The sequence below is a fragment of the Calypte anna genome, chromosome 5A (assembly GCF_003957555.1).
Source record: "Calypte anna isolate BGI_N300 chromosome 5A, bCalAnn1_v1.p, whole genome shotgun sequence".
Taxonomy (NCBI): domain Eukaryota; kingdom Metazoa; phylum Chordata; class Aves; order Apodiformes; family Trochilidae; genus Calypte; species Calypte anna.
In genome coordinates this window covers 33,597,754-33,617,113 of record NC_044251.1, presented here as the reverse complement: position 1 = coordinate 33,617,113, position 19,360 = coordinate 33,597,754, and the positions used below count along the sequence as shown (strand labels likewise).

The 19,360-nt window shown below is 35.7% G+C and overlaps 1 protein-coding gene across 6 annotated transcripts in view; it reads left to right on the top strand.

The window, feature by feature from the left end:
• PPP1R13B (protein phosphatase 1 regulatory subunit 13B) overlaps nucleotides 1-19,360 on the top strand; it is a 63,501-nt gene that overhangs the window by 29,419 nt on the left and 14,722 nt on the right. For 3 of the 6 annotated variants that reach the window (XM_030452051.1, XM_030452050.1, XM_030452053.1), the window contains exons 5-8: nucleotides 15,257-15,358; nucleotides 16,266-16,440; nucleotides 16,851-17,047; nucleotides 18,894-19,058. In XM_030452051.1, coding sequence (XP_030307911.1) covers nucleotides 15,257-15,358; nucleotides 16,266-16,440; nucleotides 16,851-17,047; nucleotides 18,894-19,058 — 639 coding nt within the window. The remainder of the gene's footprint in view (nucleotides 1-15,256; nucleotides 15,359-16,265; nucleotides 16,441-16,850; nucleotides 17,048-18,893; nucleotides 19,059-19,360) is intronic. The other 3 variants (XM_030452052.1, XM_030452055.1, XM_030452054.1) reach the window with 1 other exon arrangement.

Below are 19,360 nucleotides of genomic sequence, written 5' to 3'. Positions count from 1 at the left end.
CTGATATTGATTAATGACCTACCCTCATATATTACAGTGTGAGAGTGGAGAAGCCTATCCATGGATTGGGATGTTTTCAGATGATGGTAGGAGGGGCTGTATACCTCTCTGAGCCAGCTCTTTATACTGTTTTTATGTACTTAGTTAATTTATATGGTTTTAGTGGTTTTTTGTTTTGGGTTTTTTGCTTGGTTAGTTGGGTTGGTTTTGTCTTACCTGAAGATTTTACCTAGGTTTCTAAATGAAAACACACACTGCGTAGCACTCAGTGAATCCAAGCTTGAACATTTTTTCCTTTGCAAGTTAAAACATAGTATGTATATGCTGTCTTTACTGAGGCATTATAGCTGACATTTAAAACATTTAAACATTTTAAAATTTTTAAACCTTTTAAAAGGTTTAAAAATAAAAATATTTGAGGTCACCAATTCATAGTTGTATTGTCTTTTGGAAGCACTGTCAGTTTATCGACACATATAGAGCTCTTTGTCAGGGTAGAACAATGCTTAAAAAGAGTTTAAAAGCAAACAAATCAAGTTCTTCAAGCTACGATGCCTGAAAGAAAAATTTAAAAATAATTGTGCAGCTTAAACAAGTCTGTGTTTCTATATTACCTGACAATTGACATCAGACATTCACAGGGACACACAAATACACAGCCACAAAGTTTGTTCAGTCAGTTTGCAACTCTTAGCAGCTTGTTTTTTGTGTGGCAGGTGGGCCTAGTGGCAGGAATTTTTTTCCTATTCAGGCCAGCTAATCATGGATTGCTTTCTACGTTCCTTTTTCTGTAGCTGACACGAGCTGATATCCTCTGCTGCACAGCTCTATTTATCCTGCTTCCATTGTCATATTGACAATGTAGTGAGATCATAGTGTGCTAGGGGAACGTAACTCTTTCATGACCTCCCCTGATCTATTCCTCCCAAATTAAGCACATGTACTTAATTTGAGACATAATATCTGTTGGTATGATGCAGAATTATTGTACTGCATGGGCAGTATGTTTTGTAAATCTGACTTCTTGGCAGGACTAAAGTTTATGGCAGCACAGCTTTATGTTTAGTTCAGTTTGTTTTTAATTTTTATGGGTAAAGCTCAAATCTGGTAACTCTGCATTGCTGCCTGTGTGTCATTCAGTGCGTGTTATTAAAACAAAACAAAACAAAAAGCACACAAATAAAAACAACAAAAATAAAAACAACCAAACAAAAACAAACAAGCAAACAAAAAAAGCCCCAAGCAAACAAAAAAAACCCCACAAAAACAAACAATTAAAAAAAGACCAACAAAAAACAAAACACAACAAAAGTTTGGCCACAAAATATTAGGGAAGTGATCACTTCAAAATGTACTTTTACCAGGTTTAGGAAATTATTAAAACACAGGAAAGACAGAAACCCAAAGGGCTTATATTAATGTAAATTGTTGCAGGCTTGCCTGCCAAACCTGATACAGATTAGGTTTTGAGAGTATATAAGCCCATGATTTTCAGTTGTATAAAGTTTTAAATTGGAGGGGGAGGGGGAGAAAAGAGGTGGCTTCAGGATCAAGGATTTAATCAGCTTACTCTTATGTAATGCATTAGGCTTATTCATTGTTACTGGCATGCTGAATGTTAGACTACCCCTAAAATCAGTAGAAACCAATGAAACATTGAAGACAGCTCAAATCTTACCAAATATTCTTCATTCAGGTATATTTTTATTATGTGTACTGCTTTAATGACAGAATAATTGATTTTTACTTAATATATAGATAGAGCTGAAAGTATGACATGCATAGAAAACTTTAAGATTAATGTTTGCATGAATGTTTGAATCAGTAGCCTTGCAAAAAATTACAGGCAATTTGGATGATTCTATTAATTGGTATTTTGGCATATACAGTGGGATTTTTTTTTGTTCTTCGTAAGTCCTTGATTAACAATTGTTTAATAATGGTGAGCTTAAAATCACATTATATGCATGCTTAAATTTCATTAGATTGTCTTCCAATTAAAGATTTAATGTTATAAATAGAATAGGCAAGGTCTCTTTGAACAGTGAAACATGCATTGCTGTGAAAAGAATACTTACCTGTAAGTGTTCATCTGGGAGCTTTGCACTCTGCAAAGTCTCAAGTTAAAAAACTCTCATTCCTGATGTGACCTTTCTGGGTATGCTTTTGTTTAAAACTTTCCTTCTTGGAAGGGGAATTATGCTGTAATCAGGGCCTGAGCACTCTTATTTCCACTGCTACACAAAGGTGAAGCTTCGCGGAGAGAAACCTTACATAACTTAACACTTCCCTTTGCCAGGGATTGGATCGGATGGTGTCTGGAGAGGGATTCTCTTCTCTGAGAATAGCTGCCTCCTCCTCCTCCTCCTCGTCCTTCTTCCTCTTCTCAGCATGTAGAGCTGAGCCTAGGATTGTAACACGTTCTTACAAGGCAACTTCTAATTAAGGATTGAGGAAAATGTTTTCTCAGGGAGAATAACTGACATTGGAATGGATTGCCCATTTCTGTGGAATTTCTGTGTGTAGCCAAAGAGTTCTGAGCAATCTGAACTACTCTGAGCAGGAGTTATTGAACCGGGTGACCGGGCTCCTTTCTACCTAAATTATTATTTGATTCTGTGGTCAGTGGCCATGAAGAAAAGTGGTCATAGCCCGCTGGGTACTGTTGGCTTCCCGATGTCCTGGCGTGATCCAAGCTTCCCTGCCCAGAAGCGGCCGTGGTGTGAATGCAGAGAGAGAACAAACACAGATGTGACCACTGGGGGTCAGTGGTAGACAGGAGAGGGACTGGGAGCCACCCGGCGTGTGGTGCAGCTCCCAGTCATCAATAGAAGTGGATCAGAGATGTACTTAAAGGAAGTCCCAGAAGGAAGACTGACCATTCGATGACAGCTGGCCAGATGAAAAGGTAATTAGATTACTGAGAAATTTGTTGGAGATGATAAAACAAGAAAGCAGATGCAGATAGGGAAGAAAAAAAGTGTGGGTTGTACACGATGAAAATGTATTGGACTGAATAGATCTATTTAGTGTAATGCAAACAGTCTGTATATGAAAGTAATACTCATTTTGTAATTGCTTGGTTTAAATTATTTTTATACTTGGTAATTTACTTGGGGAGAACAAAATGTCAGTTTGTGGTCTCCTGTACCATTCTCTCTCTTATTTTTGCCCTAACATTAAAATATCTCCCCCTGATTTAGAGAGACTGATGTCAGTAAGCTTTTTTTCCTTGATAGATACTGATTGAAGCCTTCTCCAAGAAATAAAAAGTGGAACTCTCACTATGAAATGCATTAAAATCTAGGATTAGAGTTTAGATATATTTACATGTGGTGCCAAAATTCATTAGTAGAATTGTATGTTTTTTATTAGTTTTAACCACTTGAAATAAGTGAGACCAGATAAAAAGGGCACTAAACATCTATTATGCCTTTTGATACATTTGTTATGACACAACTAAAATATATAAATGTATTCTAAAGAGCATCTGGCTTCAGAGATGGCTGAATGGTCTTAGCAAGCATAATTGCACAGACAAAATACTCAAAAGGGTTTTTTAGCCTGTTAGGCAAAGATATGACAAAATCTACTTGTGAGGAAAAAGGTGAACAAGTTAAATTTTTAACAGAGTGGTGACCTCAGAAGAAGAGGAAGTCATATATTCTTGCTTGAAGTTTCTCATTTGAAATGTTGAAGGATAAAAAGCTTAGTCTGGAATAGTTGTTCTTGAAATTGAGCTGCAAATTCAATTTAATATAAGCTTGTAAGTATAAAGTATTTTCTGTTTGTAAAATTAAAAAATGTACTTTCACATAAGACAGGTTTTAATCAAATTTGTTTAAAATTAACAAATAACTAGATTCTTTCAGGGGTCTCTTAGCAAAATCTAAGCAAATCATTCCATTAAATGATGATTCAAAAAATGTAGGTGGAAGGAATTCTGGCAGTTTGCAGAGAAATTTTTTTCTGAAGAAATTTGCTTGCAAGCTTCATAGTAGATTTTGACAATATAAAAAAAATGGTAATTAACAGAGATCCAAGTTTTCCTAATTTTCTTCTGCAACTTTGTCTGTTGCTTTCGTTAAGGGGACAAAAATGATTGTATCTACCAGTTTTCAGTCAAGGGTGTTCCTTTGGCTAAGGCACACATTCCTTAAGTTATTTTTACCTGTCAGAGAGGGGAACATTGCTGCACCTACATCAGCCTTCTGCACTGTCAGACTTCTAGTCCTGGGTTATCTTTTCAGAGTTTGGATTCTCCTCATGGATGCAGTTCTTCATTAAATGTTTTCCAGATAACTGGCTGTATCTTGCTCTTCAAAAAATAGAAAAACTAATCCAACTGAAGGACTTAAGGGAAAAAATTAAATTAGGAAACTAAAAAAAAAAAAAAAAAAAAAAAAAAGTCAAAAGCTAATTTCATCTCGTACAAGTAACTTGAATTCTTGCTGGATTAGAAATCCCAGTCCCCTCACACCTCAGTTATGGATAGTTATGTAGGGTAACATCTCTACAAGACTAATTAAATTATGTGATCTCACAGAAACAACTTGTGTGAAATTGCAGGGAATTCAAATGGTCCTGACCTCATACCTCACTCTGAGGCCTCTTAAAAACTGTCTAAGGAGAATCACATTCTCCTTAGATTATTCTTGGATTTGGAATGTCATGAACAGTGTTTTGCCACAGTCTGTGCAATCTCAAATGTCAATCCATAATGGACAAAGTTACTAGATGCTTACATTTTATGAGAATAATTTCAAAAGCTTCATCAGACTTGTTCTGTGATAATTTTTGTGTTATAATTTTAGATAGGATAGCATTAGTTTATGACTGTTATTAGCACTGAATATCTGACAATGTGTTTTGAGGAGTCTTGAGGGAGTTTGACTAACTGGGAACAGGAAACATTTTTGGAAAGGATTGTTTTCCTCCATGTCTCCTCCATGTGCTTACATAACATTAATTTTTTTTCACTATAGATCCCAAGTATCTATCTAGATGCCTATGGATGTGAGAGATACAGTATATAAACTTGTAGTATACAGACTTAACTCTGCTCAACAAATTGCAGGGAATGAAGATGTGTTGTGGTTTTTTTTGTCTGGAACAGCCACCAAGTGGCTTCCCATTTTTTCAGGGGGGGAAAGACTTACCCTGTATCATTCACTCAATCTACACCTACAGTTCCCAGTCTGTGGGTCTGATTTTGCTTTTCCATGAAGCTTGTGAACTGCCTCCCACTGATACTGCACTTAAGAGATTGCTTGGCCCTTGGATAAATATGGAATAGTTTAGAATAAATGACTGCTTCAGCTGATGAATAACATTAATGAATGAATAACATTATACAAATTAGCTCACAAAGTAAATGATACTTAAGAGTTCATTTGTTATTTTTCATTAAGTACTGCTATGCTTTCACAGTCCTTATACCAGTACTGTAAACTTCAGTGCCTTTTGCAGCCACATTAGTATTCTTTTTAGGCAAGCCAAATACTTACATTAAAGTTGTTGTATGGAAGATAGGACTTGCTCTTTATTTTTGTAGTCCTTACAGGAGACAGATTATAAAATTCACTGTGTCAGTGTAGAGTTCCAAAAGATTAATTGTCAGATCTTGAGGGTTTGGACTGTCTCTCTGAGCAGCTTTCAGGTCTTAGCAAGACTCTTCTGCTACTTAGAAGGCCAACTATTCCTTTTCAGGCTACCTTTAGAGTTCTCTTTTACTTAGTCATGTCATCTGCAGATTAGTGTTTCCTCATCTTTTACACAGTCTCTGTGGTTTTTCTTGTGCAGTGCTGCTGTGTCCTCCATTCTCTGACACACCTTTCCATGCTCACTGACCTGGTCATTTACTTTCCTGTCCATCAGGCCTTTGGACACCTAGCATACCTATTTCTCAACTTTGTTTTTCCCAGGGAAGTGAACCTTTCAATTTCTCTATTGTCTCTTCAGCTGCCTCCAGATCCAGTTGCTGTTTGTTCCCCCTCCAGACTTCCTCAGATCAAAGCAGAGAAAATCAAAGTCCCTCTGGCTAATTTAGAAGCAAGGGAGTTGAACTTGTTTTTCTTCTCTTATTCCTACTAAATGATCTTACTCAATAGCTCATACCTTGCTTGCTTGCTTAAAATAAGCCTGTTCTTTATGTAGTTGGAATATTCAGTGTATTGTGCTTGGACATAGTTCTTCAGTGCCCTTATGGAGACCCATTTGGCTGGATCTCGTGTGTAAGTGCACTGAGTAATGCTTGAATGACTTTCTTGAAAGAATGAAGAGAAGATGAACTTTTCTGTCATTTACGAATCGTACAAGGTAAATTACAGCTTTCTATGGCTTTTACCTTCCAACAATATCATAATTTTTTAGATAATAAATTATTGATGGCATTTAATATTTTCTTTAATATTTAAAAATCCTTAGGTCTAGGTTTTAGCTTGTTGCTGTCTTCTCTAACGTGCTTCTTGATTTATGCTATTATAGACTTGCTTCACCTTTATCGCTGGCTTGTGTGCTCATCTTGCTGCATTCAAGATTAAAGAAACAGCTGAACTGTAGTGAAAAGCTTATACCAAACACAGGAAAGGTTATTTACATCAGATTGTGGTATCTGTTCTGACTGTACTGTGTGCCTTTTATCTTAAGCAGTCTATTAATGCAGAAACTCTATTAAATTTCAAATGGTGTCACTTGAAGCAGTAGAATTAGGAACAAAAAAAAAAATGTTTTTCCTGATCTTGGCATTCAGTTTTTCACCGAGTTGCTAATACTGCAAAAATACAAAAGGAACAAGTATTTCATGTGTTTTTAAAGCTAAATTGTCTGTATTCTTAGATTTTTCAGTTTAACCTGATTGCTGTGAAAGAAATGTGTATTGCTCAACATTTTCCATTGAATATGATAAGTGCAATGAATCAAACTGATTGTAGTTGACAGCTGGCTTGATCTTGCCGTGACTGGGTCTTTTACTGCTGGCAAAATCCAGTGGCCTTTTCTGTTAGCTGATTGTTGATGAATACAGAGAGGCAGCTTTTCCTATCGATAAAGAATTTGGGGAAACCTTTATTCCCTATGGAATAAGATGAAAAAATATCCTGCCTCCTATTGACTTCACTGATCCAAAAAGCCATGCAGGAGCTTGTAAGATGCATACAGCTGTTGATTTGGCTTGTTCACAGCAAATAGTTAAACAATTAGCATAGGCAGAGCATAACAGCAACATGGATTGGGAGCATGTTGAAGAAACGCAAATGTTTACATCTGATGGGCAGTGCTGCAAAATAAAGATGTGCTCTCTTACAATTACATGGGAAAACAGCAAGAAGGTAATTATTTACTTTTCAAAATGTGTTCATTTTACGCTTTAGTGGACATGTTATTTAAATACTGTGTGACTTCTGCACTTAAACTAAAGTGATTGTGGGTGTCATTGTCACATGACAGGAGTGCAGATCAGTTTGTGTTTTGTAGCACCTGTGAATTGAAATTCTTAGTTAATCAGATTTTCTTAGATGCATTTGCTGTAATTTCTAAATTTTAAGATATTATTAAAAGCTTTTTACTTGAAAATATTTTATGGGAAGTGCAAGACTTCACATTGAAGCTTGAGGGAAGATTAAGTGCATAATTGATGCTAAGTGTGTTATTCAGAGTGATGATAAGTGCATTTAACCATACTTAGCTATCCTATCAGAATAAGATGTTGCTTTTCTAAAAGACCCAGAAAAATACAAGAGTATTTTTAAAGGCTCTTGGGCAGTGTTTTCAATGTGTATTATAACATGTCTTTTACTCAAAACCAATCAGAGCTAAGAAGGTTGATACTGTAAACATGTCTGAAGTTTTGTGCATAACTGAATTGTTATTTCTATAAGAATGCATAATTTCTTTCAAGATAATTTATTTTTGTTGGTAGTGTGAGGCTGGTATTTTTATTCAAGCAGGCTGCCAGGTATTTTACCCAACACTATAATTTATATGAACATGTTTAAGATTTTTGTGGCTATTTAAAAGTGTCTGCAAAAACAAGACAGTAGTATTTAAATAATTGAGTTTCAGGAACTACTTTCCTGTATTGCAGAAGTGATCTATAAGCAGTTTATTTAATATGAAGCAAATGTTCAATATATGTTTAAATCCATTTCTAATTTTCAAAACATATTTTAACATGGCTTTTATTTTTGTTAACTTCTGGTTTCTTTAGCTGTTCTGGGCAAAATAGGGAGCAGTCTTACTTGTGAGATTTCTAAGAGCAGTATATTAAAACAGGAAATATGGGGTCTGTGGCTTATGCTAAATACACTTGAAGTACTTTATTATATAGTGTGACTTACTAGCATCCGGTAGTGTAGTTTATGAGAGATGTTGAGATTTTATCAAATATAGATAATGTGAGATTTTTTTCAGTGAATTTTGGTACAGTTGAAGTGTGTTCATTGTAAGAAGCTGTTCATGTATTTTTTGCACAAATAAAATAACATTCTTGTTACACATTTTTGGAAAAGTTACCAGATTCTATTTGTAATGTTAATTTCAAGATTATTTAATTATCAGGAGGTAGAACACACTAAGTATATTTTCCTTTAATTCCCAATACTCTGGTTGCCTTGTCTGGGTTTAATTAGCTTGTTCATTTCCATTAAGCTAAAAAAGGCACATGCTATTGTCATTGGATTCTTTAAAATGGATTTCTGCTATCGGCATATTTCTGACCCAATTAAAAAATGCAAGGCAGAGCTGTGGATAAAGCCATTAAACTGGAAATAATGCCATCTATGTCGAGATCAGCAAAAACTCTATTTTAGGAGTCTTCTCTAGAATAAGAACAGATGTTTTCTTTTATCTTTTTATGGTGTTATATGTGAGTTTGCACATAAGATTTTCAAGCTCTGTTCTTTGTTCATGGTACTAGGATTGGATTTTATAAAAAATGTGATAAAAATCTATTAGAAAATTTAAATTTGGTGATGTCTATGGTCACTATGTTTCAGATGTGTAAAGCAGTCAGAATCAATAATCTTCAGTAGATGTTTCATCCTGTGTTCTCTCCTCAGATAGCCCAAGGAGGACATACATGTTTCATAGAAGACCTATTTGATACTCCTATATCTTCAATCTGTTTTCCTCATCACTACTGGTGTGCTGAGGACAGATACCCAAACTGTGTGTTAGCTGTTCTTATTCACAACTTCTAAAGTTTTCTTGCCAGCTGGGATCCCCTAAAGCATCCCCTAAACAATGTTGCTTTGCATGAGGCTTAAGGCAGAAAAGTTGCTCATGACTGATGGGCTTCTACTGCTCTTGTCCATGTTAGCATGGAAGAATGAGCACATCTTTTGCTAGATTCAGCAGACAGAGCTGTCCCTTCCTTGTCTGCTCTGGCAATTTGGTAGCTGTGCAGGCAGAGCAGTAGCTCTTCCATTGCTGTAAATGTGGCACAGAGCAGGGATGGCCCACTAAGGGAAGCTCCCTGGTTTGGGAAGGTTTGTAATTCACTGGCTGGGGAATACTCTAGCCTACTCACTTCCATTTTATACTTGTCAGTATGCTTTGTTCTGGGAAAATAATCATTTCTGCACTATGCTTCACTTCCTTTGTCCACGTACTTGTATATGTAGTCCCAGACCTGTCAGTTCTCTTTCTGTCTTGAAAATGTATAGATTTCTTGGATTTGACAGCTCTACATTTCTAGTCTGGAGGTAGAGTTTTGTATTCCTTCATTTGCCCTAGCAAGGAACAGTGTCTAAAAAACTGCTATAAATTATGGAAAATGGAGTCTTTCAATATGTGCAGAAAAAGCAGAGTATTTACTTTGCATTTCATGGCAAAAGCTGTATGCCTCATTAATGAATCCCACTTGGAGGAGTAAACTCTTCAAATCATAAGCTCAAAGGAGTTGATTCTTGGATTTTTCTCACTCTGCAGTTTCTGCCTTTAATTCAGTACTGATCTTCTCCGTGGTCTGTGTCCTTTGGGGAGTTTAGGGTTCTGTTTTGGGGGGAGGGGGTGTGTGTCTCTCTACCCTACCAGCCTCAAATATGCTATTGTTTTCCAAACTTTGATAAAGGGTGGGTTTTTACATATTATTCTGACTGAGGATATGACTATATTTACTATCACATGTTTTGGGGAGAGAGGGGGCTTGGAGCACTTCAGAGAAGGCTGGCACTTTTTTGTCTAAAAGAGGCCATTTGGCCAAAACATTCCTTATCTGTAACTGAGTTTTAGAGCGGTAACCTATGTGAAGAAGAAACACTGCCTGAGTTGCAGGTGGGATGTACACTGCATTATCTTTAGTAGCTGCTCTGTGTTGGTTTGTCAAACTAATGGGTGGTTGAAAGTAGTGTGATGCAAGCAGAAAAATCTCCTGGGTAGCCTTTTTGATGGCCAAAGTGAGAATCAGCCATTCTGGGCTCCAAGGCAAAAGCTAAGGGACAGACTTTCTCAGCACCCTGCACACTTGTTGTTTTACATTTATCTATGTTATGTTGGGCCTTGGCAATTAGTGGGATTTAACGTCAGAATCTCTGCCTGTGACAAGAGCGAAGGATGGGCTGAAGTACTAAAAGAGAAGTAAATGAGGGAGTAATGATAGAGGTGATGGAGCTGAGTGATAGGTAAAAGGTTGGAAAATATGTGAGAGAATTCATTCCATGCAATTCATTGCCCAAGAATACACATGGGAGAAGGTGGAGGATGAGCAGTTTCAAGAGGCTTGAGGTACGTGAACCTAGACTTTCTAGTGCAGGGCATGGGGAAGGGAAATGGAGAATTGTGTGGGTGATGGGTGTGAACACCCATGTTGAAAAGAGGGGAGGAATAGATAATGAAAGTTAATGATACGGTGGCTCTTGCAAACCTAGAAGATCTGAAGAGATTACCAATCACTTCCTGCAGGCTAACTCTTGTGCTGCTTTGGTTTTCTTTTTGAATTAAATGGTTACATTATGCTTTGCACAGGCTGTTTGAGTGGTTAGGCATTGCTGAAACTAAACATGAGTCAGTTTGCCAGGCATTACGTGGGTTCACAAAGCTTATGAATATTTGTTGTTTTCTGTTAAAACTCTTCTTTCTGAAATCATAACAGTCTCGGGGGTGGGTTTGGTATATGTTGTATTATTATTTTCAAAGTAACTTTCTGTTCTTACTGGTACAAATTTATAAAATTATCCAAAATAACTATCTTCACAACATAGGCATAGAGGCAAAGAAATGCATAAAATCAAACCACATCCTAATTAGCATGTTTTAAAGAATAATCTATTTTCAAAGGCCAGTCTCAAGGGGTTTTTATTTTAGTATTGACATAATTAGATTTCTCATAGAATATAGTTATCTGATGGGAATAAAGGCAAAAAACCACTGGAATCTGCCCTTATTACTTATATGACTTCACTACAGTACACTGTGCTTGTCAAAGAAATATTTCAAGTTCAGGTGGAATTTTTTTTCTTCATTTAGTATTGTGGGTTCCTAGTGAGCAATCCATTTCATAATAGCTCAGAAGCATGTAGGCTGAGGAGTTTGTGATGATAGACAGAATAGCATAGTGTGAGGGTAGAAGGAAAGGGAGGAGGAACAAGAAAATGGATTTTCAGGGTGACAAGACTAATGTGTAGAATTAAATATTAAAGGAAGTTCCTTTTCTTAATTAAATGCCTAAGGTATGACTTGTTTTGAGGCTGCTTGTAAACTAGTTCCCAAACTATTTAATTACTACTGTACCATTCATCTAACCTGTCTCAAAAATAATAATCATCAAATGGAAAAATATTAGTCTGTAGTAGGAGGATAATGTCAGAAGCTGAAAATCCAGTTCATTACAAATTCTGTTTCTCATTGTGACCTTTTAAAGTGCATGCTAAACAAAATAAATACAATTTTTTTAAGATTCTTGTCAATATTAAGAAACTAGAGAATACAGGTGTAAAGTATTCTTGTCTGCATGAGCCATATATAATACTTCCTTAGTGCATAATAATGCAGTGGTTTCTCTATAGCATTTCATTTAGGAGTTCATCTCTATGTGTAAATGCTTCTGTGAATCAGTGAAAAGAAATTTACAGTTCAGCAGAACTGTCTGCTTTGATGTATCACCATGTAGCAAATGAACCTGTGGAATGTGGAGGAGTGGATATTTGTAGTGGCTTTTTAGTACCTCCTTCAGAAGGCAGTTGTGCAGGAGGTAGGTTTCTTTTGCTGCAGGAGAAAGGAGGAGGTCTGGACCTTCAATGTGATAGGCTCATGTTTGTTATGAGAGGTGAGTGACTTCATGGATGAAATTGTTAATAACTAGTATGAACAGCACAAACTTGAGAATCCCAGAAACCATCAACCTCATTAAAGAGCTGAGAAAATTCAGCTCTCTCTTTGCCTTGCATAACTTGAGGTTCTGAAGAAGGACCAAGGCTGACTTTTTCCAGTGGTGGTGTTTGCATGCAGATTATTAGAGGCAGACTCAGCTAATATGAAATGCTCTGAACAAATTGATTAAAGTAGATCGTGGCAAGAGAGAGATTCAGTGTTTTATGGGTTGTTTCAAAAATTATACTCTCCTGTTTTGGAAGCCTGAGATCAGCACCAGTCTGTATCTGAAACTGATTTGACATTGAAGAGGAATTCTGCTTGGTGTGGTTACTGCTTTTGCCATGTGGATGAAAAAGAACAATCTGCGAGTGAAGTTACAGGTTTAAACTTTGCTTCCTCAGCTATTGCTTCTCTTTCCTAAGTATAACGTAGTTTTTCTAGGTGAAAGGGAGACTTGCTGGAATTCAGTGAGGTAAACATTAAAAGGTTTCTCATAGGGCATTTATATCTAAGTGGTTAATTATCACTGTTTCCCATGTTTAAAAGATTTTAGACATTACACTTTTTAAATGGAAGATTTTACAGTAGTTAATAGCTTCTTCAAGTAAAAGTTATTTGCATTAATCTTATCATTAATCTTCTGTATTTTACATAATACAAAATAATGCATTACTTCTTTCAGGCATTTTAAGGTATGCTTGCAAATATGCTTATTTAAAGCAATAAAGTTTCTGAGCTTTTGGATCACAATGGTTTTTTTGTTTCTGGTGCTTTTACAAACCAGTTTCTTATTGTCATGTTGTACATTCCAGGTCACATTTTTCATTTTTCACTTGGTGAAATGGCTTTTTGACTTGGAAGTATGCACAACTCCTATGCAGAAAACACTTTTTGAGTATGGATGGGTTTTTAACAAGATTTCTTAGCAGAATAAAACATTTCTCTATATCCTGGACAGTGTTGTACTGAAAATTATTATTTGAAATAGAATGAGCTAATAATGTTGTTAACTTTATTGATGATCAAAGCAGAAAGGAGGGAAGCACTGGGGAGATCTTGCATAGTCTGATGCAAGTTGTACATTTTTGAAACTGAGCATATGTGTATTGAGATTATATTATCAATTCACACACCTGACTCTCACCTTGCTACTTTTAAAGTCAGTGATGCAGAGGGAAGCCATTCTGAGCCCCTTTTAAGAATTACCTATGGAGTCCAGCAGATGTAAAGGTTTAGTTTTTTTCTGGTAGAAGGTTTTGCCAACACAAGTCAGCAGAGCCTGAACATGTTCTGGGAGCTGCGTATTTTTTCTGTTATGTTCTTGTCTCAAGTGAGCACATTTTGGTTTGTGGATGGCACTTGGAAAAATTTCTTTATTTTCTTACCCAATTTGTGCATTCCATTCTGTAATTAATAATACAATATCTCTGACTTATTAGTTGGTGACCACAAGTACAAACAAGTTATTTGGCCTTATAGAATATTGTGATGGATTGTTCTCTGTCATAGTTAATAAAAAAGTACACACTACTAATTTAAATTTTTTAAGTTCTTTCACTAATAAAGCATTGGAAGTAGAAAATGAGTGTTTTTGAGTGGGTTTGGATTTTAACTTTTGTTCTAGTTCAACTACTAAATATATCTCTAATGGTAAATAAACACGGATTTGGGTTTTTTATTTACTTCTCTACTATAAATAGTTTTTATTCTTGTTGACTAGTAAGAGGCATTTCAGTTGTACTATCCAGAAAGAATTATAATTTTGCTCCGTAATTCACTTAATAGGAATCTTCAAAGAGTAACAATAAATTTCTCTAAAAAATTGAGTTCAACATGTCTATATAATTTGTCTAGAATGGAGCAGATCTAAAGGTTAGTGTTCCAAATCTGGCTCATTTTAATGTCTGAAGGTAATGTGCATATGTTACCTGAATAGTTGTGTGCAGAAACATGAAATATTAATTGCAATTCAGGTGGATTAAAAAAAGGGAAGTGGGTGATTTTAGAAGAAATATTTATTTCCCTTTCTGATTGAAGCTTAAGGAAACAGTCCTGTATTATGTATTGGTTGGAAAACTGCTTACTTAAGTGGCAATTTTGTGTAGGAACATGAAACAAGTAATTCAAATTGGGTGAGATATTTCAGTATCAACAAGATGTTAGAGAAGAATGTATACTTTTCTTAGAGTGAAGTACAAGCATTGCAGGGGATATTATGGACAACATCACTCCTGTACTGCATAGTCTCTAGTAAAACTGTTGAAATTTTATATTGACCAAATAAATTGACTGCATTACATGTAAATATCTTGAAACAGATGTTGGGCTATTCTGAACTTACCAACGTAATTTTTCAAAGGATGGTATTTTCTTTCTGTGCAAATTCTAAAGTTGTGGTTGGACTGTGCTGTTCTAGGTTGTGGGGTTTGGTTTTCTGAGTAGCAAAGCAGGTATTTGGCAAGTGCCAGCTTCTAGAATTTGTCTTGTTGCTCTGCACTCTCTTTCTTGTGATTGCATAGTGAAAATAGGTAAATAATTCTAATCACCAGCTGAAGCTGCCAAGACTGTTACACTGAAATGTCAGGAAAGGAAATAAGTTCAGATTCCAATTTCTGCTTAAAATACCTGCTTGTTTTTGTGTTGTCACATGGGTACTGTTTACCAATTATACAGAACATCTTAAATGAGCCGTGTTAAATTTAGTATAAAGGGGGTTTCCCCTTGTTTTTGTTCCAGTGCTTTCCTCTTTCATCTTCTTTTCTGCTCTTTGCTTATTCTGTTTCTGGTCTGTGTCCATTCATTCTGCTCTGAGGTTCCTTGCTTTTTCATAGGTGTCCTCTGAGAAGTGGTGAGGAGGCTTTGGCCTTCCTCTGGGGAGTGGGGATTTAGCTTCTCTTTTCACTCAATATGCATCAAAACATTCATGTAACATTTTTGTGTTCTGCAGGTTGGAAATCCACGTGTTGAGCTCACTCTTTCTGAACTTCAAGATATGGCAGCCCGACAACAGCAGCAGATTGAAAATCAACAGCAAATGTTGGTTGCCAAGGTAATCATTATATACAGATCATAATAAATACAAATTTCCTTCACATAGGCAAGCATGAGTTTCATGGATACAGGAAAATGCACAAACCTCGTTCTAGATAGGTCAAGAAAGAACTTAAGACATCAGTTATTTTACTAAGTTAATGTAGGTAATATACAGCATTTCAGTGTAAGTAATACTATAGCAAGTCAAGCCAAATCATATATCTTAATAAAAATTTTGCTAGGTTTAGTTTCTTTTGTGAGGTCCACCTCATGGTCTGTGATAGCTGGGGGCTGGCTCTGTGCTCCTCCTTAGTACCTCATTCACTGTCATAGTAATACTAGTGTGACAGGAGAATATGCTCACTTTCTTTATTTTCTTGTATAATGTTCTCCAAGTCTCTTGAGATATACAAATCTAAGTATGTTTTCAGACTGATACCTGGGTCTAATGTTTTGGTGTAGGTGTTACAATGTATAGTATGCTTGGGATGCAATGTATTGGATGTATTGAATGCTTGGGAGTACCTAATTATCAGCCTATCAATTCTGTTGTTCTTTTTGTGGAAATAATATAGAAAAAGAAATGTTTGCCTTGTGTACCCAGTGGGACCATTATTTAGAACGGGAACACTATCTTACAGTAGGTCAGCTTGTCTAAAATGGTCTGTTGGATATATTTTTATTTCTTTGGGAAGCTGGATAACAGGGTTAGAAGCTCATTTTGCAACAGCAGAAGTGTTAATAGTGTCAGAAAACAAATGCTAGAGGGTGCTTCACAGTTCCGTTTGAATGAGTGTTTAAGCTTGGATTGGATCTGCATGTATGTGTAAATTTAAAATTGGTTCTAAAAAATCTTGAATCTCTGCTCTAAGACAGATGAAGTTAACTGCTATAATACATAACTTGGTACTTAATTTTGTCAGGAACAACGTTTGCGTTACCTGAAGCAGCAAGAACGTCGTCAGCAGCAGTCTGTTTCTGAGAGTGAAAAACTTCAAAAACTTAAAGAACGTGTTGAAACACAGGAGACAAAGCTGAAAAAAATTCGTGCCATGAGAGGACAAGTGGACTACAGCAAGATCATGAATGGCAATCTGTGTATGTGGAATTTCTTAAAGTTATCTACTTAATTTATTTTACTATTCACTGCGTGACTCGCAAATGATGCTATAATTCTAGTCAGTATAGCATTGAAGCAGGATTTCAAGTAGTGTTTTTTGTCTTACAGAGGATGCTGTGCTTCTGTGAAACTTGTGATTTAACTCTTTGTTTCACATAGGCATAAAGGCAGAATAAGTTTATTCCCAAACTATAAGAAGTATGACTGTTAGTAAATGCCCAACATATGAATATTTTTTTTGTGCTTGCATATACTAGATTAAAACTAATGTATTGCATTTATCAGTGCCTGTAGAATTAAAAAAAAAATTAGCAACTTCTGCTTTGCTTAATGTTTTGTGGTTTGGTTTTTTTTTTTTTATTTCTTATTTTTATCTTGTTAATTTTAGCAAATGAAATTGAGCACATAAGTGCCATGTTCCAGGAAAAGCAGCAGGAGTTACAGGCTGCAGTGTTAAAAGTGGATCAACTAACTCAGCAACTGGAGGATTTAAGGAAAGGGAAACTGAATGGGTTTCAGTCTTACAATGGACAAATGACAGGACCTGCAGCAGTAGAACTTAAGAAGTTGTATCAAGAGTTACAGGTAAGTAATGGAAAGGTGCTATTTGAATAATAGCTGTAGATTTTAAAAATTGTATTTATTGATCTTATTGGTGGCTGTTTTGTTCTTTGGCTTCTCATAAAGCTGTGTATTGAAATGCTGTTAATGTGTGAGGTTGTAGTTATTAGCATATAACCCTCTTTAAAATAGAAGTTTGTTACTTTTGAAAATTATTTTTGTTGTTACTCATGTACAAAGTCTGAAAGTGTAATGAAGGGCATTTCCAAGTGCCTACTACTTAAATACTGAATGTTGACATATTCCAGTATTTGTTTGAATTTGTTTGTTGTTTTTTGTTGCTTGTTTTGGGTTTTTAATCTAAAAAATTTAATTACATTTTGCAAGGAACTGGGTGTAGCCAGCTCACTTGGATGTCGTCTTTAACTTGGTGATGTGACTGGACAGTCAATAGAAGTAATTTTCAATATAAGTTTTGAATTTAAAAGGTGTGAAAATACAGCTGTAATATCTGGTGTAAATAAATAAAATACATAAGATTTAAATAACACATTTTAAAAGAATCATTAAAAGTATAGGATGCACTTTATTTGCTGCATTATATAGTGCACTGTAGCTGCAGTATATTCACACAGTATTTATTCTCTGTATCACTGTCAGACATATTGCTCCAAGGAGATCGTTACATCTAAAGTGTAGTTCTCACAAGAGTAGCAAAACATTCAATTTTCTTTTATATTTTGTCCAGCTTTTACGTTTAAAAGTTATGGAAAGCTTAATTGTGTTCCAGTGTATCAGGATTTGAGGGCTTTGTTTATTTACTCAGATACTTTTATTCTGATCAAGGCAACAGCTCAAGTATCTATATTTAATATTTTAAAATTAATTTAGATTTCAAAATTAGCCTTTCTGATTTGTTTATATGAGCAAATACAACATACAAATTAATTAATTTTCATGAATTAAGAATAAGGGTCCTTTTGCCCTCTTTTTTTCCCCTCTCCCCTCTTTTTTTTTCCCTTTTCCCATTTGTGCAAGGCATATCTGCCTTTTGAGTATTTCTGAGCACAGAGGTGCTTAATAGTTTGAGATTTCCTTCTTGTGCTTCACAGTGATCCCATACATGTTTATCGAGACTTAAATTTACCTCAGGTTTTTCTTGCATGTAACATTACTATGAAAATTGGAACACTGAGGCAATACTGTTAGAGTTATTAAAGGATGAAAAAATGCCAATGGGAAAACAAGAGAAACAATTATAAAGACTGTCATGGTTTATTTAAACCATAAAGGTAATCCCTCCCCTAATCTACTGGAAACCTGCTGTAAAGGTTTCTGTTTAATCCCTGTCTGGAGAGGAAAAGTGTGCCCAGTCCCTGCAGTTCAGTTAACCTCCCATCCAGATGTCAGGAAGTTTCATGAGGAACTAAAACCAGAATCAATAGCAAAATTTCTGTTACAAGTTTTATGTCACTTGTTTTTCATGGCAGTCAGAATGTCTTGATTAAACATGGCATTTAAAAAACATTTTCTACGACTTAATTTTTCACAGTGGAATTAATTTCTGAAATGTCCTTATGCCCAGTTCTTCAATTTCTTTACTGTAAATGGGATGCAGTCTACATGTACTTAATAGGTATCCACTAGTTCATTAGGACATTCTTTTGCTGTTTTCATTTAAGAGTTTTTCATGGTTGCAAATGCTAATTTGACAGGCTGTGTGGAATCACAACATCAGAGATGTCAGAACAAATTGCAGACTCAAGTTGTTTTCTGTTTTTTCACACCGCTTTAAAAAACAACTTGACAACAGACAAAATGAAGTAACTGACCTAAAACTGATTTTCTCTTTTTTTTTTTCCCCCCTAAGATTCGAAATAGGCTCAACCAGGAGCAGAACTCCAAGCTCCAGCAGCAGAAAGAACTCCTAAACAAACGCAACATGGAGGTGGCTATGATGGACAAGAGAATCAACGAGCTGCGCGAACGACTGTACAAGAAAAAAGTTGAGGCACGTCAAAAAGAAAACATTCCTGTAAGATTAACTGTTAAAAGGGCCACACTTTAGTTTATCAAGACCCTATTAAAACTACAGGCATTCTAACTTTTTCCCCTCTGAGTAATATAATTACACCTAAAGAGCCTGTGTTAAAAGTAGCTGGCTTCTTAAAACTCTGATAGTTTTCATAGCTAGCAGAGAACTGTTAGAGAGAATGCATTTCCTTTTATTTTTCTTCATGGCACAGACCATACTATATTAAAAATTATAGTAGTTTATATTTCTAGGAAGGGAAGTGTGATTATGGGCTATGTTTAAAAGCATGAGACCATAAAAAG